The sequence below is a fragment of the Zootoca vivipara genome, chromosome 2 (assembly GCF_965207765.1).
Source record: "Zootoca vivipara chromosome 2, rZooViv2.hap1.1, whole genome shotgun sequence".
NCBI lineage: Eukaryota > Metazoa > Chordata > Lepidosauria > Squamata > Lacertidae > Zootoca > Zootoca vivipara.
The window spans coordinates 108,450,275-108,472,083 of NC_142584.1; the positions used below are offsets into that span (position 1 = coordinate 108,450,275).

Consider the following 21,809-nt stretch of genomic DNA (forward strand, 5'->3'; position numbering starts at 1 on the left):
GGTGAAGTGATGGGAAGTCTGGCCAAAGTGACACATGCTGCTTTGTGTATGCTTGGGGGCAGACAAGATATTTCCTCTCTGTGGTGTCTGTCCTGTGTCTGCAAAGGCTAGGAGAACTGGCAGGCTGCTTTGCTGTAAGTCTACTACACCTTTCTTTAATAAAGAAGGTCCTTCTTTGGTATCCCTGTACCCAGCCACTCGCACGAGCCCTCCTTTGGACTGGTGGATCAGAGCATCCCTACATCCAAGTCTAGTGCCCCAACCATTACAGTGGTACCTCAGTTTAAGAACAGCCCTGGTTACAAACTATTTGGTTTACGAACTTTGCCTTAGTCTAAGAACGGAAGCCGAACAGTGGAAGGGCACCGGCGGCGGGAGGCCTCATTAGGGAAAGCGTGCCTCGGTTTAAGAACGGTTTCGGTTTAAGAACGGACTTCCGGAACGGATTAAGTTCATAACCGAAGTACCACTGTATAACACACTGGGTGCGTTTTACTTCAGTAAAATTTATTTCCTCTTCCTCAGAATATTGCAATTTGTGCTGTGTGCTGTACAGTGTAAACATATAAGTAATGGCTTTCAAGTACAGCAATCATTTTGTATTTGTTATTTTGTTTTGGTTTGTGGATCTTGGAACTTTTAGTTAAGAAAAAACACGCAGATCCTGTTAATTTATAATCTGCCCATCGTTGCTGTAGGCTTTGTGCAAAGACACACACGAGCAAATATTCCAGGCAGGCAGCAAAGAATTCCTGAGAATAAAGTTTCCTTGTTTGTTGGCAGTTATCGGAAAGAGGATGTGAGGAATGCAAAATATGGTTCCCAAGCTGCAGAGGTCTGAGCAGGCACCACATTCAAATCATGCATCTCTTGGTGCTGAAATAGCTCATCTCTCTGGAAAGGCGGTTCATTACAAGCGGGAAAGCGCCGTTGCCATGTGCGCTTCACATGGCTAGCATGGTTTCCATGTTCACTATGACACAGCATTGTCTAAAAGTTTCATTTCTGAAAGCAGAGACTTAGCTGTTACGTGTGTGTATTTTTAAAAGAATATCACAGGCACTTAACTGCATCATTTATAGGGACCCTGTTTTGCAAAAAGCCAATGGCCTTTACTTGTGCGCCAAGCTTCTTTGGCTGCATCTGGTACTGGCATTTAATGAATGTGGCAAAATGATATCCATCTTCGTCTACAAATATAAATAAATGTGGCTTTTTACAGAGGCTATTGTGTGGGTTGGTAGCCCAGCAGGTTTTGAAAGGCAGAGAGGCACAGATAGTGGGTATGTTGCAACAACGAATGCTGCTGTTGATAAGGTTGAATAATGGACAGGTGCTTATCCTTGCTTATTTTGTATTCCTGGCACATGGTATCCCTGGCATGCCCCCATTTCAAAATGATACCAGTCAGGACCTTACTGGGACAAAGCTGATAATGCCCAAATGTCTGGCTGCCCGTCTCAGGGAGCTGTGAAGGACCGGTTGTTAATTCAGTCCTTCACTCTGGGAATTGTAACTTTGGGAGTGGAATAGGGGGTCTCCCAACAACTCTCAGTGCGCTTAACAAGCTACAACTCCCAGGATTTTTTGGGGGAAGCCAGGACAGTTTAAAGTGGTAGCGTACTCTTTTAAATGTATAGTGCACATTCCTGCTGGTGGTACTAAATAGCAACAACTTACAAGAGAAACTGGTGTTTGTTCCCATCTCTTTTCATATTCATATTTGATGACACCCACCCACACACCCTGCACTCATATGAACCTGATCAGACTTTAATGTTGGCTCTTGGGGTTACCTGCACAATTACATACCCTCCAACATTTCTCTGATGAAAATTGGGATCTCCTATTCCATATTAATAATGATACTAATCAGGGACGCCTCAAGCACAGCATGGTTCCCGCGCGGCTTTGCCGCGCAGTACTCTCCCTGCTGGCCCGGCGCCCTGCACCACCGGGACTACACCTAGAGCCAGGCCTGATACTACCATAATAATACAGTGGTACCTCGGTTTATGAACACAATTGGTTCCGGAAGTCTGTTCATAAACTGAAGCGTTCATAAACTGAAGCGAACGTTCCCATTGAAAGTAATGGAAAGTGAATTAATCTGTTCCAGACGGTCCGCGGAGTAAGCGTTCATAAACTGAAGCAAACTTTCCCATTGAAAGTAATGGAAAGTGGATTAATCCGTTCCAGATGGGTCCACGGAGTACTTAAACTGAAGCGTTCATAAACTGAAGCATGGGTATAATTGGTTCCGGAAGTCTGTTCATAAACTGAAGCGTTCATAAACTGAAGCAAACTTTCCCATTGAAAGTAATGGAAAACGAATTAATCCGTTCCAGATGGATCCGCGGCGTTCATAAACCGAAAATTCATAAACCGAGGTGTTCATAAACCGAGGTTCCACTGTAATATTACTATTTATACCCTGTCCATCTGACTGGGTTTCCCTAGCCACTCTGGGCAGCGTCCAACACATTTAAAAATACTTATTTTATTAAAAAAATTAATCATTAAAAAAAGCTTCCCTCTACAGGGCTGTCTTCAGATGGCTCTGGGATCGGATAATTCCATACCCTCCAACATTTCTCCAATGAAAACAGGGACATCTTATGGAAAAAAACAGGACATTCCGGGGTCAAATCAGAAACTGGAACGGCTTCTGTAAATCTGGGACTGTCCCGTGAAAATAGGGACACTTGGAGGGTCTGTGATTAGTGGGCACTAAAGACAGGACCTTATAAAGACAGTGACCCCCTCATCTGTGGAAGTCCTTCCTCATGGATATATACCGGTAGTTGACCCGATTGCTTCTGGTTTTTCAAAGGGGCTTGAAAACCACGATTGCTTCATGTTGCTTTTAAATGAGATGTATTGAATCAAACTGTTAAGTTGGTTTTCTGATTATTGTTTTTTAAATAGCTACATCACTGCTGGGTCTAATGGTTTTCTCTAAGAGTTCTTTGTTTTTACCTCACCGGTTGAGGTTTTCTGGGATCCACCACTTTGGTTGAATACCATAAAACAAAATATCTTATCTGTTAATTTAGGGGCTGAGACAGAAGGCCATCTCCTGGGCCACCATACCCTGAACTTCTGAGAGTGGTGGAACTACCGCGAGGGTCCCACCATCAGCCAGTGTGGTTGTATGGTGCTTTGTTGTTGTTTAGTTGTGTCCAACTCTTCGTGACCCCATGGACCAGAGCACACCAGGCACTCCTGTCTTCCTCTGCCTCCCGCAGTTTGGTCAAACTCATGTTGGTAGTTTCAAGAACACTGTCCAACCATCTTGTCCTCTGTCGTCCCCTTCTCCTTGTGCCCTCAATCTTTCCCAACATCACGGTCTTTCCCAGGGAGTCTTCTCATGAGGTGGCCAAAGTATTGGAGCCTCAGCTTCAGGATCTGTCCTTCCAGGGAGCACTCAGGGCTGATTTCCTTCAGAATGGATAGGTTTGATCTTCTTGCAGTCCATGGCACTCTCAAGAGTCTCCTCCAGTACCAGAATTCAAAAGCATCAATTCTTCGGCGATCAGCCTTCTTTATGGTCCAGCTCTCACTTCCATACATCACTACTCGGAAAACCAGAGCTTTAACTGCTAGGTCTGATGAAAATTGCTGTCTAAAACATCTGGTGGGAACCAGGTTGAACTAAATCAGGCACCCCCAAACTTCAGCCCTCCAGATGTTTTGGACTACAATTCCCATCTTCCCCGACCACTGGTCCTGTTAGCTAGGGATCATGGGAGTTGTAGGCCAAAACATCTGGAGGGTCGCAGTTTGGGGATGCCTGCACTAAATCATTGACCCAGTCTAATTGGTTTCAGCATTTGAGACTTAGGTACTCTTCAAGTTGTCGGAAGGCCAATGTGTAGGCTTCTTGTCGGAAGGGACAATGTTGGCAGCTTCTTCTTCTACCAAACCCTATTAAAAGAAGGTCCTAGAGAGATTTTATGTGTCCAGAACTCCATAAATAATTTGCTGTGGAACGAACCTTTGTAGGCCATGGGCAATTTCATCAGATGGGTGAAGCAGGTTGACTTACGATGATGGTACAGTAATTACAACGAGGAAGGTGGTGGTAAGAGCAACAAAAACAATAATTTGCCACTAGCCCAAAGTTTTGCAACATGGTACTCCCGGTTCATACCAGACACTGCAAGATGAGACATTGGTCATGTAGGAGACACAAGGAGGGGAATCTAGCTGGAAGAAAGATACAGTTGCTTGTGTTTTCCCCACAGCTCCACAGGCATGGCTGAAATTAAAGTACAGTATAGGAAACCTGAGCTTCGACTTCACTGTATTTTTAGGCGTGCACAGAAAGGGTTTTAAGTGCACATCTAAAATACAGAGCATGATTAAGACAAACCTGCAGTTGCAAAGATGCATATCACACAGGAACATTTGTTAGGGATTTTAGATTGAATGAAGTTCTCTCTCTCTTTTTTAAAATATATATTTATTGATTTTATAGAAACACAACAGAAGAAAACAGAAAGAGAAGCACAAAAAATACACAACAAAACGAAATATTACAATAAAAAAGAAGAAATATCAAATCAATCTTATACAGTATCACAAATCTTTGTCGACTTCCTCCATTCCCTCCCAACTACGTTTCCTTATCTTACTTCCTTAGTACTTTCCAAATCTTAATTCCATTCTTTTTAACAATTATCTAGACCAGGCACCCCCAAACTGCGGCCCTCCAGATGTTTTGGCCTACAACTCCCATGATCCCTAGCTAACAGGACCAGTGGTCGGGGAAGATGGGAATTGTAGTCCAAAACATCTGGAGGGCCGAAATTTGGGGATGCCTGATCTAAACCTATTTATACACTTAATGACTTATCAATACTATAAATCTCTTATACCTATCTCAAAATACAATTCTATTCTAATTATATCTTAACATTCAATACAATAGTAACACTTAACTAAATCTTAATATCTAATAAACTTAACTTAAACTCTTCTACAACCTCCTTCTACTTCCAAATCCTTTGCTAAAAACTACTAATCTTACAATTCTTTTCTAAATAAACTTTAAATTTCTTCAGTCTTCTTCCACTGATTCTTCCCCCTGGTCCCGGAGTCTCCCAGTCAGCTCGGACAGTTCCATGAATTCTATCAGCTTCATCTGCCAGTCGTCCACCGTGGGTATATCTTCATTTTTCCAATTCCTTGCTATGAATGAAGTTACCCGGTAAATATACAGCTGGTGGAAAACCTGGATTTGCAAAAACATAAAGACAGAAGGTTTGGAAACGCTGGTCCTAGGCAAAAAGCTAGACATAGAGAAGGGGCTCAGAATGCAGCAGCAGAGGAAATGTACTCTTGACATTCTCATAGGCACAATCTTCAGCAGGGGCTTCTGCCTGACTTCCGACTGGACCTACTGTACATAAGTAAATGTAAGCGATTGCTAGGCAAATCTGCGGCCTCTTTTTTGCTGACGCACAGGTGAATACCCTAGCCCTCTTTTGTGGATCTTTGAGGAAAAGATCCTGATTATCTCCCGATATGGGATGTCCTATCTAGACGTATAAAGATGCAGAAAACAAACCCAAAGAGTTTTTGTAAAGAACAGAGAACGCAGGGACCTTACACACACAAATGAAACAACAAGAGGTGAGAAAAGAAGAGGCGGGCCTCAGATTGATTAAAGAAAGCAGTAATTTGTTTTCGCCATAAAAATAACAGTCATCAAAGGATGAGTGTGCATGTGTTGGTGCCCCAAATCAAAATCTCTTTTATAGGTTTGCAGCTCCAGGTAGCTATATAAATTATGGCCACCAATGCAGATATAATGACGCATCTGTCTCATTTGTGAACCATGCAATCATCCGCCTCCTCTCTGTCCACGTCAACATTTCATTACATCTTATGATTGCTCATGCTCACGTCGACGCCGGGATGTAATATTCCCTTCTCTCATTGCTCTGCACCAGAGCAGAGCAGAGATTTTTTTCCGCAGAAAAGCTTTGGAGGAAATTTCTGAGATTTTTCCTTTATCTGTCTCTCCTTGGACCCCTCCAGACAGCTGCTTTCACATAGGTGTGTTCCACAACCTGTGCTTTACACAATAATAAGTGCATTAACAGAAGATTTATTTCGTTTTTAATTTGTGCCGCCTCGGTGCAACCATGTAATTGCTATCTGGGACAGGGAACAGGGTGGGCTACGGCACAGCAAAAGCAGGAAGAAAATATATTAGAACGTTTACGGTGTTAAAAGCTATTTCAGTAGGCGGTCACGGGATATGCACAGGTTGGAAATGAAGCAGTACAAATGTCCCAAAATCTTTTGCAGGTGCAAACAGTATTATAAACGTGGGCTCATGTGTGACTGCCCTGGAAACATCATGTGCGCAAGTCATCATGAATGCACAATAAAAAGGACTACTGGAGGGGACTTTCGGCAGAGTGGCCATCTTTTTTTCCCCCTTCCAAAATTCTCCACTGTTTTTCCATAGTTAATCGTTTTCATGCTTTTGTCACTGTCGGTGCTTTGAACTTCCTAACAGTTGAGCAGGTCGTATTCAGGTGGTTTATGCTAGTGGTCCCCAGTTAGCTAGTGGACCCCAGTTAGTTAGTGGACCCCTTGTTTTTTCAAAGGCCAATTTTCCTACTTTTGAAAATTTTGATATATTTGTGGTAATTTTAGTTATGGGAATGATGTAACCATAGCCTCCAACTTGCGCCAGAGCGATACCAGGATGCGTCTTCCAGGGCATTCTCCTGTGCAAGTCATGTGACTTGTGCAAGAGTGTGGCACCCTAAAACATGTTTTGGGGGGCCACAATCTCACTCAAAACGTGTATTTGGCTGTAATCTTGCACGTTTTTGGGTGCCGTCCTCTCAAATGGGATGTCCCAGACAGTTGACAAGTATGTGCCATGGACCCTGCAGACCATACCCTCCAACTCCCAGATTGAAAAATCCGGGATCAGCGGCGGCGTGGCACCAGAAGTCGTTTCTACGCATGTCCAGACATGCGTAGAAGCGACTTCCAGGAACCGGGAGCTTTACGGGATATTTACGGGATATAATCAATTCGGGATAACAGCAGGAAACGGTAACAAAATACGGGGGTTTCCCGCGAAAAACAGGAGACCTGGCAGCTATGCTCCGGACAAGATAGGCCTTTGGTCTGACCAGCAGGGCTGTTATGTTCTTATGACCTCTCTGTGGTAGCGATGAGCCACTTCACGCCTTGGCTGTAGTTTAGAAGTACTCCCCACGTGGATCGGGGCCATCACGACAGTCGGTCTCTCTCTGCCCCCTCCCCAGCGGTTGCCAGGAATGTGGGCCTCACAAATATGAGTGCTTTGTTGGGTGCTATGTTTTGTTTTCTGCTGGGAGAAGGAGGATCTCGCCACGGGGAAGCCATTTTAGGCAGCGTCTCCATAGCAACCAGAACATATGTCATGTGTGCTCTAGCTTGCAGCTTGTCACATGTAGCCTCTCATCTGATTGAACTGACAAAGGAATTGCAAGAGGATAAAGATGCAATTGTCAACTTGTGGAACTGACTTTGTCAGGATTCCCCCAATATATTTTACTGTACTTGGGGAAAGCAATGCAAGGGCCTGAATCTCTGCTGCCCCTGGGTGGAAGCAATGAGTTTGTACACATTTGCTTTAATTGCGGAACGAAAAAGGAGCAATTTAAGGCCCTTTTTCTGGACCTGATCCAGGGAGCTCTGCCACAGCATTGATGACCAGTGCTGCTTCTAAAATCAGGCCAAGCGAGGCTGTTGCGGAAAGGCATGAAGTTGCAGCAAGGGGTAGAAGGGGTGTGTGCTATAATATTGCCAGCCCTGTGCTCCCTCAGTTAGCCTGCTGCCCTCAGGTGATGTGGTCGATGCTATCCTGTCACCTGTGTTGCTGTAAGATTCAAATGCCAACCTGACGGGCTTCTGTATGGGGGATAGAGGGCATTGTCTTGTCTGCCGCAGGCAGCAAAATACCTTGGGCCCAGGACCGGCCCTACCATTAACAACAATATTCTGGAGATCCCGAGCCATAAGGTGGCTAGATTGGCCTCTACTAGGGCCAGGGCCTTTTCAGTATTGGCCCCAACTTGGTGGAACGCTCTTTCACAGGAGACCAGGGCCCTAACCCAAACCCACAACAACCTTGTGAGGTAGGTTAAAGGCAATGACCGGCCGAACAGCACCCAGTGTAAGCTTCATATCCCAGTGGGAACTCGAACCCAGGTCCTAGTCTAGCCACTGCACTGGAGAATCAAAAGATTGCCCATAGTCTGCGGACACCCGCGTCCGCCGGTGCACACGTGACACGTTGCAAAGAGTTTCTGCTTTAATGGCTAGAACTGCATTCCCTTCTGTGGCCAGGATGGCCAGGTGTTTAAGGCCACTTTTAGTGGGAAAATATGAGAGTTTAAAACGAGTTTTCTATCCGTTCATAGAACCCGCAAGCATCCTTCTCCTTTAAGGCGCGGAGCGAGGCATAATTAGGCAGCGGCCCCTTAAAAAAAACAAAAAAAACTTCCTTCCTCCGCGCTTTCCGAGCGCGTCTGGTTGTCCCGCCCCCTTCCCCGTTTCTTGAGCGTCCGCATGACGCATGCGCAGCCCGGGAAGTTCTTTCTGGGTTCTGAGGTTTGGTCCACGCGGGTTCTTTGCTGCTGCGTCTGGCGAGCGGCGGCGATGGTGAGTTTGTGACGTCATGGGCTGGCTCTGTGACGCAGCTGCGATTGCTTTTTCTTTCCCCTCCTTAAAGCAGGGTGCAGGAAGCAATGGTGTGTGGGGTTATTGTTTTTATTCTGCAGTCAGAGAAGCCGCTTGCAAGTCGGGGTCGGTGGGGAGAGGGCGAACTTTTCCTGCTTTTAATTTCTGGACTCAGAGCAGAGCAGCCTGTGTTTTGGCGATGAATGCAGGCAGCAGGGTAGCTAAAAAATGCACCTTAAGTACTAACAGCGTCGCCATCGTCATTAGGATCAATGCTTTTTGCGTTCTCTTTTTCATAGAAGAGTTGGAAGCGACCACGAGGGTCCAACCCCCTGCAAAGCAGAAATCTTTAGCCCAACGTGGGTCTTGAACCCACAACCCTTAGGAGTTAAGAGCCTACTGCACAACTTCAGCCGAATAAGCACCTCTTTACACTGACCTTAGACATCTGAGATATGTGTTGCCAGGGTCCAACCTATGACTGTAATCCGTTTTAATTGTTGCTAATTGTTTTAATTGTTGCTAATTTAATTGTTGGTAACCCACCCTGGGCCATGCTGGTGTAGGGCGGTAATAAATTTAATAATGGTACCATTATTGTTGTTCTGTGTGACACCGTATTAGTGTATGATGACTTGGCAAAGAGCACTGTTTCCTACCCCGAAGGGCTTTTTTAGAGGCAAGGAAACTGGAGCAAAGAGGAAACGGAGTCTTGAATGGGCAGAGGAAAAAGGATGATGGGTATTTCATTTACCTGTAGATGAGCAATTGTTGCCACAGGGGCTAGAAACCTCTTTTCAGACTGTGGGTCCTATTCCTTTCTGGGCCTCTAGGCTGACAGGGGCAAGATGGGAGTTGTAGTCCAAAACATTGGGCGCTCCCACAGTTTGTTGGAAGCTGATGTGTACCTACGGGACCGCCTCTCCTGGTATGCCCCGCGGAGGACCTTAAGGTCCACAAACAACAATATTCTGGAGATCCCGAGCCATAAGGTGGCTAGATTGGCCTCAGCTAGGGCCAGGGCCTTTTCAGTATTGGCCCCAACTTGGTGGAACGCTCTTTCATAGGAGACCAGGGCCCTGCGGGATTTGTCATTTTTCCGCAGGGCCTGCAAGACAGAGCTGTTCCGCCTGGCCTTTGGGTTGGATTCAGTCTGACCCCTGTGTTTTCCTCCCTCATGGTTTTGATTTATGGACTACTTAAAATGAGGCTGCATTTTAAATTTTAATATTGTATTTTAATCTGTATTTTAATTGTTTACTTTTCTTTTATGTCTTATTGTAATTTTATTGGTGTTAACCGCCCTGAGCCCGGTTTTGACTGGGGAGGACGGGGGTATAAATAAAATTTATTATTATTATTATTATTATTATTATTATTATTATTATTATTATTATATGTGATGTGTTTGGCGCACACTGCTTCCTGCTGAGCAGTGGAATAAAAGTTGCATGAGGCCATATTGTGTTTCTTAAGTGCAAGGGAGTCTCTGGATGATCTCTTAACATTTATTCTTCCTTCAACGCAGCTTTTCTACTCATTCTTCAAGTCCCTGGTAGGGAAGGACGTGGTGGTTGAACTGAAGAATGATTTGAGGTACAACTTGGTACAAACACATCTTGCTCTCCTTGGGGAAAATCCAGGAACCTTGGTCCCAGATCCTAACCCTTTTCTAAACAAATAAATAAAATATAAACTTGATTAATTCTACCCCGCCGCTCTGGGCGGCTTTCAACAGAATATTAAAAACAAAATAACTTCAAACATTAAAAAAATTTCCCTAAATAGGGCTGCCTTCAGATGTAAAAATAAAATTTATTTCTCAGCCTTTGCACTCCTTTCTCCCTCCCTAAAAGATCTCATGTGTCCTGGCTGGCTTTTAACTGTGCCTTTCCTGTTTTTTTACAGTATATGTGGGACCTTGCACTCCGTGGATCAGGTATGAATCACACCACAATCCTATTCTTCCTTACAGATTATATCCTACCCTAATTCTTAGTGGATCACTTAGGCGCAGCTTATAGTTAAACTATGAAACTTGCTCCCACAGGACGCAGTAATGTCTAACAACTTGGATGGTTTTTAAAGGGGGTTTGGCAGATTCCCACAAACCAGTGGGCCACTGTTCTGATCCAGCAGGTTTTGCTTATGTTACATTCTAGGTTTTATGAAAAATATGTGCGTTTTGGTTCTCAAAAGGGCTTCCCGTTTGACCGTACGAGGAAAGGGGATCTGTGCAAGCAGACTTACAGAAAGCAAAACGTCTCTTTAGTAGTGCGGTCATAAGGTTTTGTTTATTTTAATTGTGGGGCGTGACAAGAGATGTGTAAAATGATGCCCGCCACGAACAACTTGGACAGGGAGAAGTTTTCCTCCCTCCTCCCTCGTAATACTAGAAAATGGGGCCACCTAGAGAAGCAGAACAAGGGACCCAGGTGGCGCTGTAGTTAAACCACTGAGCCTAGAGCTTGCTGATCAGAAGGTCGGCGGTTCGAATCCCTGTGACGGGGTGAGCTCCCGTTGCTTGGTCCCAGCTCCTGCCAACCTAGCAGTTCGAAAGCACGTCAAAATGCAAGTAGATGAATAGGAACCGCTACAGCGGGAAGGTAAACGGCGTTTCCATGTGCTGCTCTGGTTTACCAGAAGCGGCTTTGTCACGCTGGCCACATGACCAGGAAGCTGTACGCCGGCTCCCTCGGCCAATAATGTGAGATGAGCGCGCAACCCCAGAGTCGGTCACGACTGGACCTAATGGTCAGGGGTCCCTTTACCTTTTTAGAGAGGCAGAACATGTTGGAAGACTCAGGACGGGCGAAGGAAAAAACGTCACAGAGCATATGCTTGAATTCGCTCCACGAAGAGCAGCGATGGCCACCAACTCAAATGGCTTTAGAAGAGGATTAGGAAAATGCATGGGGAAATATAATTGTTAATGGCTGCCACTTCTCCTGGCCATGTTCTGCGTCCACAGTGGGAGATAGCGCCCCTTTGAATAGCAGTTGTGTGGAAAAGCATGTGGGGAGAGAGCTGTTTGGCTCAGATCCTGCTTGAGGCGTTGGCTGGCGTCTGGTCGGTCACCGTGACGACAGGATGCTGAAATAGATGCTCCCAACAGGGCCCTGTGTTCATTGGAAGCTGACCAGAGGTGTTGATTAAGGTGGATAAACAGCAAAGAGGGTATGAACAGGCCGCTAGGCAGAATGTTGTATTACTTTTGAACCTTACTTGCTTAGTTTCCCCCCATCCTCTCTCTTCTTTGGCTTTGCAGTATCTGAATATCAAGCTCACAGACATCAGTGTGACCGACCCAGAGAAATACCCTCACATGGTGAGTGATGGACGTAGGGCAAAAGGGGGATTTAGGACTGCCGGCGTGAGAAGTGCAGATAAATGCCAAGGTAGAAATTGGTATCTCTCTTGCTGGCTTTTAACCTGCAAAGCCCCAGAGCCAGTGCAGGGATTTTTCTTGGTGGTGGCTGGGGGAGATCTGAGGGACCTTTATTAAAAACTCGCAAGTCCTACTCCGACTTTCCCCAGGCTTACCCTGATTATTTGCTTGTTTTAGAGCAGGGATAGGCAACCTAAGGCCCGGGGGCCGGATGTGGCCCAATCGTCTTCTAAATCCGGCCTGCGGATGGTCCGGGAATCAGTGTGTTTTTACATGAGTAGAGTATGTCCTTTTATTTAAAATGCACCTCTGGGTTATTTGTGGGGCATAGGAATTCGTTCATTCCCCTCCCCCCCCCCAAAAAAATATTATAAAAAAATATCCCACAAGGTCTGAGGGACAGTGAACCGGCCCCCTGCTGAAAAAGTTTGCTGACTCCTATTTTAGAGCCATTCAAAACCACTTGGCATTTTAAAAAAAATCTCAAGGTGGTATCCAGAAATTTAAAGCAAATGAAAAAAATATTAAAACAGCATTATTAAAACAGATAAAATCAGGGATTCAGAAATAGCGAGGCCCAGTCTTAGGCTCGCAAAAATATATCCCTTCGTAAGACACCTGAAGCTGTTAATAGAAGATGCTCCACACAAGTATCATTTTAGCTTCCTAGAAACAGTAGTTAATGGGGTTTTTGAAAATGAATGGGGGGGGGAATTAGTTTCCCACCCCCCATCTTGTGCCCTGTCATTTCCCCCCACCTCAAAAACAACCTTGCGTGGTAGATCTGTGGGTGCTGTTTGGCCACAATGTCACCCAGTGTGCTTTACAGCTGAGCAGAGGATTTGAACTGTTGCATCTCCATAAGTCCTGTCTGGATGCTTCTGATCTCTGCACCCTGTAATGCTATTCTTCCCCCTCCAGTTGTCCGTCAAGAACTGCTTCATCCGCGGCTCGGTCGTCCGCTACGTCCAGCTTCCAGCCGACGAGGTCGACACGCAGCTGTTGCAGGATGCCGCCCGCAAGGAAGCTCTGCAGCAGAAGCAGTGAGGGCGCCTCCTGCTTTCATTCCCTCCCCTCCCCCTTTCTGCACTGCGTGGTTTTCCTCGGATAGAGTTGAATGAAGATGTGGGAAAGCTAGACGCAGCTTTCATACCTGCCCCCCCCCCCGGTGCAATGGAAGCTGCCACCAATATTCTGTGTGCACGCACCACACACACCAGTCCTGCACCCTTTGGGAGGCAGAATGCGTGCCCAGGCTAGAGTTGGTGCCTGCCTCCTATGGGTTGGATCCAGACTTGTGAGTCAGCCTTGCAGGAGGCCCACAGGAATCAATAGGAATTTAGTTGTGGCTACCTGAAATCCCGTCAACTTTGGTGGGTCTGATCCATGCGCATTTAAACCTGGGTCCAACCCTGCAAGAAGCAACAAATCTGGTTTCTCTTTTGCTTTAAGTTCAAGGAGGTTGTCTGTACACTCCTGTTTTGTTCCTGCTGGGGACGCGGAACCCCCTCCCGTGGTAATGGCAGCGACTTTTTTTAAAAAAGTAATTATTTTGAGCCAGTAGTTCAATTTCCCAGCAGCTCCCCTTGCCCCTGCAAACACTTCTAGTATTTCCTCTGCTCTGCCTGTGGCCAGCAGAGGGTGTCACAGGGCCAGCCAACTTTCCCTTTAAAGCAAACTTGGGTCTCCAGCAGTTTTTGGACTACAACTCCCATCATCCCTAGCTAGCAGAACCAGGGGTGATGTGAACTGTAGTCCAAAAACTGCTGGGAAACCCTGCTCTAAAGCAGCTTTGTGCTTGGCCCGCAAACACGGGACCTGCCCATGATTGTATTTTGTTTTCCTCATGCCCTTTGTGTGTTTTTTTTTATTTTAAGAGGGCAAATTGAAAGATAAATTGTATGTAAAGTTGCGGAAGAATAAAAGGTTGCGTTTGAAAGATTGTGATTGTTATGGGCTCTGTCTAGGACTTGGAAAAAAACCATACACACACCCATGGTTCTGTATGAATGACACACAATAAGGCCATGCACTTAATTTTCCATGCCCTGCAGCCCTTCTTTGGATTGTTGGCTTTTAGGACTGCTCTGCCCTTTACTTTTTTCAAATCAATTTTCATGCAAAGATGGCTAGAGCCTTGCTTTCTCATAATCGCACCAATAAATTCATCATGTGTTTTGCAAGTATACAAGTTCTTTCTACCAATGAAATCCAGGCAAATAACGCACATTTATATCCTAATGTGTTTCCTTGGTTTATGTAACCTGACTGCCACTGCACAACCCTCCTGTCCCTTGACTTAAAGCAGGCATCCCCAAACTGCGGCCCTCCAGATGTTTTGGCCTACAACTCCCATGATCCCTAGCTAACAGGACCAGTGGTTGGGGAAGATGGGAATTGTAGTCCAAAATATCTGGAAGGCCCAAGTTTGGGGATGCCTGACTTAAAGCAACTGTGTGAGAAGGAAGACCAAATGCCTGTTTGTCAGCATGCTATCCTGCGTGTTGCTTTGTTTGGTTTATAGAATACATAGAATCGTAGAGTTGGAAGAGACCACAAGGGCCATCCAGTCCAACCCCCTGCCGAGCAGGAAACACCATCAAAGCATTCTTGACATATGCCTGTCAAGCCTCTGCTTAAAGACCTCCAAAGAAGGAGACTCCACCACACTCCTTGGTAGCAAATTCCCCTGCTCTTACTGTCAGGAAGTTCTTCCTAATGTTTAGGTGGAATCTTCTTTCTTGTAGTTTGAATCCATTGCTCCATGTCCGCTTCTCTGGAGCAGCAGAAAACAACCTTTCTCCCTCGTCTATATGACATCCTTTTACAGTATATATTTGAACATGGCTATCATATCACCCCTTAACCTTCTCTTCTCCAGGCTAAACATACCCAGCTCCCTAAGCCAGGCATCCCCAAACTGCGGCCCTCCAGATGTTTTGGCCTGCAACTCCCATGATCCCTAGCTAACAGGACCAGTGGTCAGGGATGATGGGAATTGTAGTCCAAAACATCTGGAGGGCCGAAGTTTGGTGATGCCTGCCCTAAGCCGTTCCTCATAAGGCATTGTTTCCAGGCCTTTGACTATTTTGGTTGCCCTCCTCTGGACACGTTCCAGCTTGTCAGTATCCTTCTTGAACTGTGGTGCCCAGAACTGGACACAGTATTCCAGGTGAGGTCTGACCAGAGCAGAATACAGTGGTACTATTACTTCCCTTTATCTAGACACTATACTCCTATTGATGCAGCCCAGAATTGCATTGGCTTTTTTAGCTGCTGCATCACACTGTTGACTCATGTCAAGTTTGTGGTCTACCAAGACTCCTAGATCCTTTTCGTATGTACTGCTCTCAAGCCAGGTGTTTCCCATCCTGTATTTTTGCCTTTCATTTCAGGGAAGACACAGGTTTCATCGCTTATGTCACACCAAGCATTGGAGTTGCAGGGATGATCCCCAGTCCCAGGGCCAAGGCTTTGGACATAGTTTCCAAAACTTGGGTCCCCAGCTGTTGTTGGGCTACAACATTCCCTAGCTAGCAGGACCAGTGGTTGGGGTCAGAGATAATGGGAGTTGTAGTCCAAAAACTTGGGAGGCCCAAGTTTGAGAAACTCGGGAGTGGAGATGGTCACACCAGAAGTGATAAGGTGATTCATTGCGTAGAGCAAGACTGCATGTCTTACCCAACGGGGGAGGAGGGACCTTTCACAGGCCGCCCCTGCCTCCTGTCCCAAAGCCTTGCTCTAATCTGGAACCAGGAGTTTCACCAAGGACATATGAGCTCCCAACAACACCTGAAAGGCCAAAGGCTTCTCCGCTTTCTGCTCATCTTGCGCTACCCCAGACCCGATTTTCTGCCCGTCTCGATTTAACCCGCCAGGACCCCCCCCCAAAAAAAACCCCAAGCTGTGAAGATCCATCATCCAGTGCGCGTGGGAAATTCAAAGCCCATTTTCCCACAGCGACGGAAATTTTTCCCACGGCCGACGGGCGGGCCAGCAAGTGACTTTTCAGAAGCCTCCTGCTGCTGCTGCTGCGCAACTGGGGCTGCTTGGGGACGAGGGCTTTTGTCCTCCCGACCCTTCAGGAAGGACCACCTGGCAAGGCGGGGAGGATGGCGGGTTCGTGGTCTCCCTCCAGGTGTTTGCTAGACGCCAAGCGACGTACTTCTCAGCCGACGGCTGCCTTGCAGCCCGCGTTCCCGGGACATCCGAGCGGCACTAGCGGCCCTCCCGCCAGGAGAGAGCGCTCCACCGCTCGACTTGGAAAAACTGCCGCCTAACCTAAGGCGACGCTGGGCTAGATGCAGCCTAACTGCCTGCCCGCGTGTACTGCTCTGCATTTCTAGTTCTACGTTCACGGCGCCCATTCTCAGCCGAAGCGTCTCCAGCTATCCTTAATGGGTACTTCCGGTCCTGTTTCCCGCTATCCTCGTTAACAGGGGAGAGTGGCTGTACCGGAAGTGCGCGCTGTGTGTCACTCTACCTTGCGCCTTCCACCGGGCTGTTGTGAACGTGTTGCTCTATAAGAATCGGGAGGCGGAAGTCTGATTTTAGGGTCCTTTTCCACCGAGGGCTGGCGACGGAACTGCCTGTGTAAAAGCAGGTATGATGCAAGCCGGTTGCAATACATGTCTATTTTATTTATTTATTTGCTTCATAACATTTATGCACCAATTAACCAACCAAGCAAACAAACAAATAAACAAAGCAGCAACCCTCAGCGCGGTTTACAAAAAAGAGCAATAAACTTGCAACCTTGCATTAAAAACATACAAAAATCTAAATGCTAAAAACAGGTCAGAATGACCTATAGGGGGAAATAGTCCCATATATCCTGTGTCCTCCACCCCATCACCAGCACACAGCTGCATCTAGGGAGCAATGCTTTGAAGCAGAAGAAGCCTTGTAACCGCTTTGATCAGGAATATATATGTATTAGGAAATTATTATATTTAGATGTATTGTGCTAAAAATGTTTTTTTGTTGAATAAAGCAAAAAAAAAAGGGAATGTTGTTGTTGTTTAGTTGTGTCTGACTCTTCATGACCCCATGGACCCAGAGCACGCCAGGCACTCCTGTCTTGCACTGCCTCCCGCAGTGGTCAGACTCATGTTGGTAGCTTTGAGAACACTGTCCAACCATCTCATCCTCTGTCGTCCCTTCTCCTTGTGCCCTCCATCATAGCTGCCAAGTTATCCCTTTTTTACAGGGATTTTCCCTTATGCTGAATAGGCTTCCTCGCGAGAAAAGGGAAAACTTGGCAGCTATGCCCTCCATCTTTCCCAACATCAGGGTGTTTTCCAGGGAGTCTTTTCTTCTCATCAGGTGGCCAAAGTAAAAAAGGAATTATCTCCCCTTAACTCCCTGCAACTTAGCTTCTGTGTGGACCATGCCCAGGATCATCACTCTGTCCAGCCTAACCAAGCCCTCCTCTGCTGCCCCCTCAAAAACACCACACAACTTAAGACTCAACACTCAACACTCAACATTTTCCCTTCCACGACTCCCTGCACCCCCTGTTCCCCTCCACCCCCACCACCATATCATTTAGCTTGACGAAGAGTTCTGGAGAACTTAAAAAAACTTGCACACTATTCTGTGACTTTTATGCTGGCCTAATAAAGGTTGTGGGACGCGGGTGGCACTGTGGGTTAAAACACAGAGCCTAGGGCTTGCCAATCAGAAGGTCGGCGGTTTGAATTCCCACGATGGGGTGAGCTCCCGTTGTTTGGTCCTTGTTCCTGCCAACTGTTATGTATTAAGTTAACTGCAGTACCAACCTAGTAGTTCGATAGCACGTCAACGTGCAAGTAGATAAATAGGTATCACTCCAGCAGGAAGGTGAACGGCATTTCCGTGCGCTGCTCTGGTTCACCAGAAGCAGCTTTGTCATGCTGGCCACATGACCCAGAAGCTGTACACCAGCTCCCTCAGCCAATAAAGCGAGATGAGCGCCGCAACCCCAGAGTCGGTCACGACTGGACCTAATGGTCAGGGGTCCCCTTACCTTTAATAAAGGTAGTGGCACTACTACAGCTACTGCGTAATGCTCATTCCACATTCATTCATTCATTCATTCCTTTACTTATTTACTTAGTATACCACCCTCCATCCGAATATGTCGGTGGGGTGGGGTGGGGGTTTAACAGCATAAAAATACAGAATACGACCACAAAGGACATAATATAAACAAGAACAAACCCAGCCCATAATCCTCCCCCACCCTCACACCCCACAGACATTTAAAAGGACATTGAATGTTAATCATTCATAGGAGTAGCTTCCTGCGGCAGCACCTGTGGAACTCCCTGCACCTTGAGACTTCGCCACACTCCTTTCTGTACCTGCTGAGAATATTCCTGTTTAGGACACTACACAGATGCTTAATGGTTCAGGTAACTTTAAGGTGTTTTAGTATTTCCTTTTGCATGCGTTATAAAGTGCAGGGATTTTTTATGAAACAATCAATAGCGTTCTTATAGAGATTTCAGAATATTTTTTGCAGGGCAATACGCAGGGGTCGAGGTGCTGAACATAGCTGCCAAGTTTTCCCTTTTCTCGCGAGGAAGCCTATTCAGCATAAGGGAATTTCCCTTTAAAAAAGGGATAACTTGGCAGCTATGGTGCTGAACTAGTTAAGGGAGACCCGAGTACAGGCCCTCAGATCCTGACAACTGGAAGGGGGCAGAGGTGTGTAACACTCCTCGTTTCCTTAAAAAAAAAGGAAAGGAAAGAAGCCACCAGTTGGGATTTGAAAGAACGGGTATATTCCTGCATTGCAGGGGGCTGGACTAGATGACCCTTGGGTCCCTTCCAACTCTACAAATGTCATGCGCTGCAAATTCGTGGCGGTGACGCAGGCGTTGCAGCAGACGGCTACAGGCGGGGTCCTTCCGCAATGGGAAAGTAGCACGTGGGGGGGGGGAGAAGCTGCAACCGGCTGGACTTGCAGGTAAGAGGAGGACCCCGCCCCCTCCCTTCTTCCCCTGAACCCAGGATTCCTGCCATAGGGGGTTCCCCACCCCCACCCCTCACCCCAAGAAAAAGACCCTCCAAACATTTCATTCATTGACGGAGAGAGACTTATTGCAGATTCTCAGTCCAACCCTCTTTTTCCCTCTCTAGCACCTCATTTGTCTCCCGCAAAACCCGGGAGTTTCGACCCCTGTTCCCAAGTTTACTGCGGTTCTGGTTTCCTCCCAAAGAACCCAGAAAATTACTCTTGGATTTCCTCCCGCGATCCTTCCGGAGAAACCAAATCTGCCGGCCTCTGCCAGGACCCCGCCGCCAGTTGATTCCCTGCCCTCTTCCAGAGAGTCAGTGTAAGGCAGCCTAGAGCTATATGGACCCTGGCTCAGTACAGTATAAAGCAGCTTCCTAGGTTCCTATCCCATCCCAGGTTCCAGTACAGTTACTACCTGCCCCTCACTTTAGTTTTAATTTCGTCAATCAGCCTGTCTCTTTTTCTCTCCAACTCTCTGTGCTTATTAAACAAAAACCTGAGCCCAAGTCCAGATTTAAACAATTAGTTCTTTTTCTCATCTGCCCCCCACCCCAGTTCACATGCAGATAACTTCTTGTATTTCCGTTTAGAGGATCTGTTGTTTGATCGTTCCTATTGAGCTGGCAGGATGCAGATTTAACATCCTTTGCCTCACGCCAGCAGACAAAGGTCCTTTTGTACTTACTGCGAGTTAATTCATTTGGATTTTTGACATGTCATGGTTCCAACTTCTCGGAGCCTGTGACGTTGAAATAGTTTAAAATAAAACTGGATACATGCCTATTCTACAAATTGCACATGGCTATTTCACCCAACTGTCTTTGAACCTGTTCCCTCACCCTGAGGGAGAGCTCTGAGAGGCAGATCTGGGTGCCAGGACTCCTGAGTTCTCAAGGTGGGGACCGGGGAATAGCAATAGTAATAATGACAGTTTGCAACAGGTATGACGCTGCTGAAAGGCAGGATTCCCATAACCTAGAAAGGGTTTGAAGGCGAATTGGGTACCAGGGTTCCTGCCGATTTAAACTCCTCCATATGGTGGTGGAATTTTTTTAAAAAGACCCATAAAGTCTTTATACTTAACTCTGGGGACAAACATATTGGAGGTTGGAAATCCCGAGGAAAGAGCTGCCTTTTGTTCTGTGGCATTTGTAATATTTGCCCTAAGTAAGAAGACCGATGAACCCTTATCTGCATATTGCATCGCCTCAGGTTGGCAAAAATCAGGTTTGTAGTACAGTACTGGCCTTGTTTTCTGCTAGAACCTTGAAATCTTCCAACTGGAGCCTCAAGCGAAATAATTTTGATTTCAGAGATTTGGTTTGATGTGACAGCACTGAGCTGAATTCAGAGTTATTCCCCCTCTCCCAGTTATCCCCTCCCTCAGCTCTCCCCCAATCTCAACAGTATCTTGTCCTTGTTGTTGTTTAGTCGTTTAGTCGTGTCCGACTCTTCGTGACCCCATGGACCATAGCACGCCAGGCACTCCTGTCTTGCACTGCCTCCCGCAGTTTGGTCAAACTCATGTACGTAGCTTCGAGAACACTGTCCAACCATCTCGTCCTCTGTCGTCCCCTTCTCCTTGTGCATTCAATCTTTCCCAACATCAGGGTCTTTTCCAAGGATTCTTCTCTTCTCATGAGGTGGCCAAAGTATTGGAGCCTCAGCTTTACGATCTGTCCTTCCAGTGATCTGTCCTTCCAGTGATCTTGTCCTTAAATTGTTGTTAAACAGTTAGGAGTTGGAAACCTTCACCAGTCTACTTCAGATCACCCAGAGATCTAGCAGGAGACCCCAAACTACCCTCTGCCCATCTCTGACCTACCTTCCTGTAGCGTAAGTTCCTTAGATCTAGCCTTGCCCTCTGCAGGAGCAGAGAATTTATTCTAACCTCTTCTTCACGACAGCCCTGTTGTATTTTCAAGAGGGCTCTTAACGTCCTCCCTCTTAACTCTTTCGTTGCCCTTTCTTTCCAGGTCGCCATGACAACTCTGTACCTTTCCCCTCATCCGGATAACTTCCAGAATCTGCGGGTGCTCGTTGCGGCCCGCTATGGCCGACATGAGCCCAGGGTGGTTGCTCTGCCTCCTGACAAGGAGCTGGGGAATCCTTCCTTCCTTGTGCCCAAACTCCCAGCTCTGGAGACCCAGGCGGGCATCCGTGTCTCTGGCGCAGCGGCTGTTTCTTACCTGCTGTGCCCGGATGCCATGAGAGGGCAGAGCCCAGAAGCCAGCTCCCTGGTACAGCAGTGGGTCAGTTTCGCAGACTTGGAGATCACTCCTGCGGCCTCGGCGGCTGCGTTCTCTGTGCTGGGGGTCTCCAAGCAAAGCAAACAGGTGAGAGGCAGGCTTAACTCTGCTGTGATGGGGTGGGGGTACTGTGTCTAACTCATAGTGTAGTGGAAACAAACAAACAAAAAATTCCTTCCAGTAGCACCTTGGAGACCAACTACGATAAGTTTGTCATTGGTATGAGCTTTCGTGTGCATGCACAGCTACCTTACCTGTTCATAGTGTAGTGGTTAATGGTGTGAGCTGTGAGCCAGGAAGAAAGGGCACTGGAGTGGGCAGGGCGGGGGAGAAAGTGCAAAAAAAAGGCTCTGAAAAATAACTTGTTTATTTGAGACAATGAACAAAACGAAAAGCATAAACCTACATTACACTTTTCGGTGCCTGCCCAAAACGTTGTTTAGGCAAGCCTAGCGAGACAGGCATAATGCTG

General features: G+C 46.7%; 2 protein-coding genes across 5 annotated transcripts in view; both read left to right on the forward strand.

Annotated features, from left to right (window-relative positions):
- Positions 1 to 8,516: 8,516 nt before the first annotated feature.
- Positions 8,517 to 14,027, forward strand: LSM2 (LSM2 homolog, U6 small nuclear RNA and mRNA degradation associated). The gene is made up of 5 exons (XM_060271165.2): positions 8,517 to 8,679; positions 10,226 to 10,293; positions 10,606 to 10,636; positions 11,966 to 12,025; positions 13,007 to 14,027. Exons 1-5 carry the CDS (start codon positions 8,587 to 8,589, stop codon positions 13,130 to 13,132), a joined length of 378 nt encoding a protein of 125 aa, XP_060127148.1. The 5' UTR covers positions 8,517 to 8,586; the 3' UTR covers positions 13,133 to 14,027.
- A 4,895-nt stretch (positions 14,028 to 18,922) lies between these two features.
- Positions 18,923 to 21,809, forward strand: part of VARS1 (valyl-tRNA synthetase 1) — a 36,195-nt gene continuing 33,308 nt past the window's right edge. For 2 of the 4 annotated variants that reach the window (XM_060271163.2, XM_088662722.1), the window contains exons 1-2: positions 18,923 to 19,037; positions 21,065 to 21,424. In XM_060271163.2, the coding sequence (XP_060127146.2) occupies positions 21,071 to 21,424 (354 nt within the window). In that variant the 5' untranslated portion in view covers positions 18,923 to 19,037; positions 21,065 to 21,070. Of the gene's footprint in view, positions 19,038 to 19,294; positions 19,408 to 20,821; positions 20,925 to 21,064; positions 21,425 to 21,809 lie in introns of those variants that run through there. The other 2 variants (XM_060271164.2, XM_088662721.1) reach the window with 2 other exon arrangements.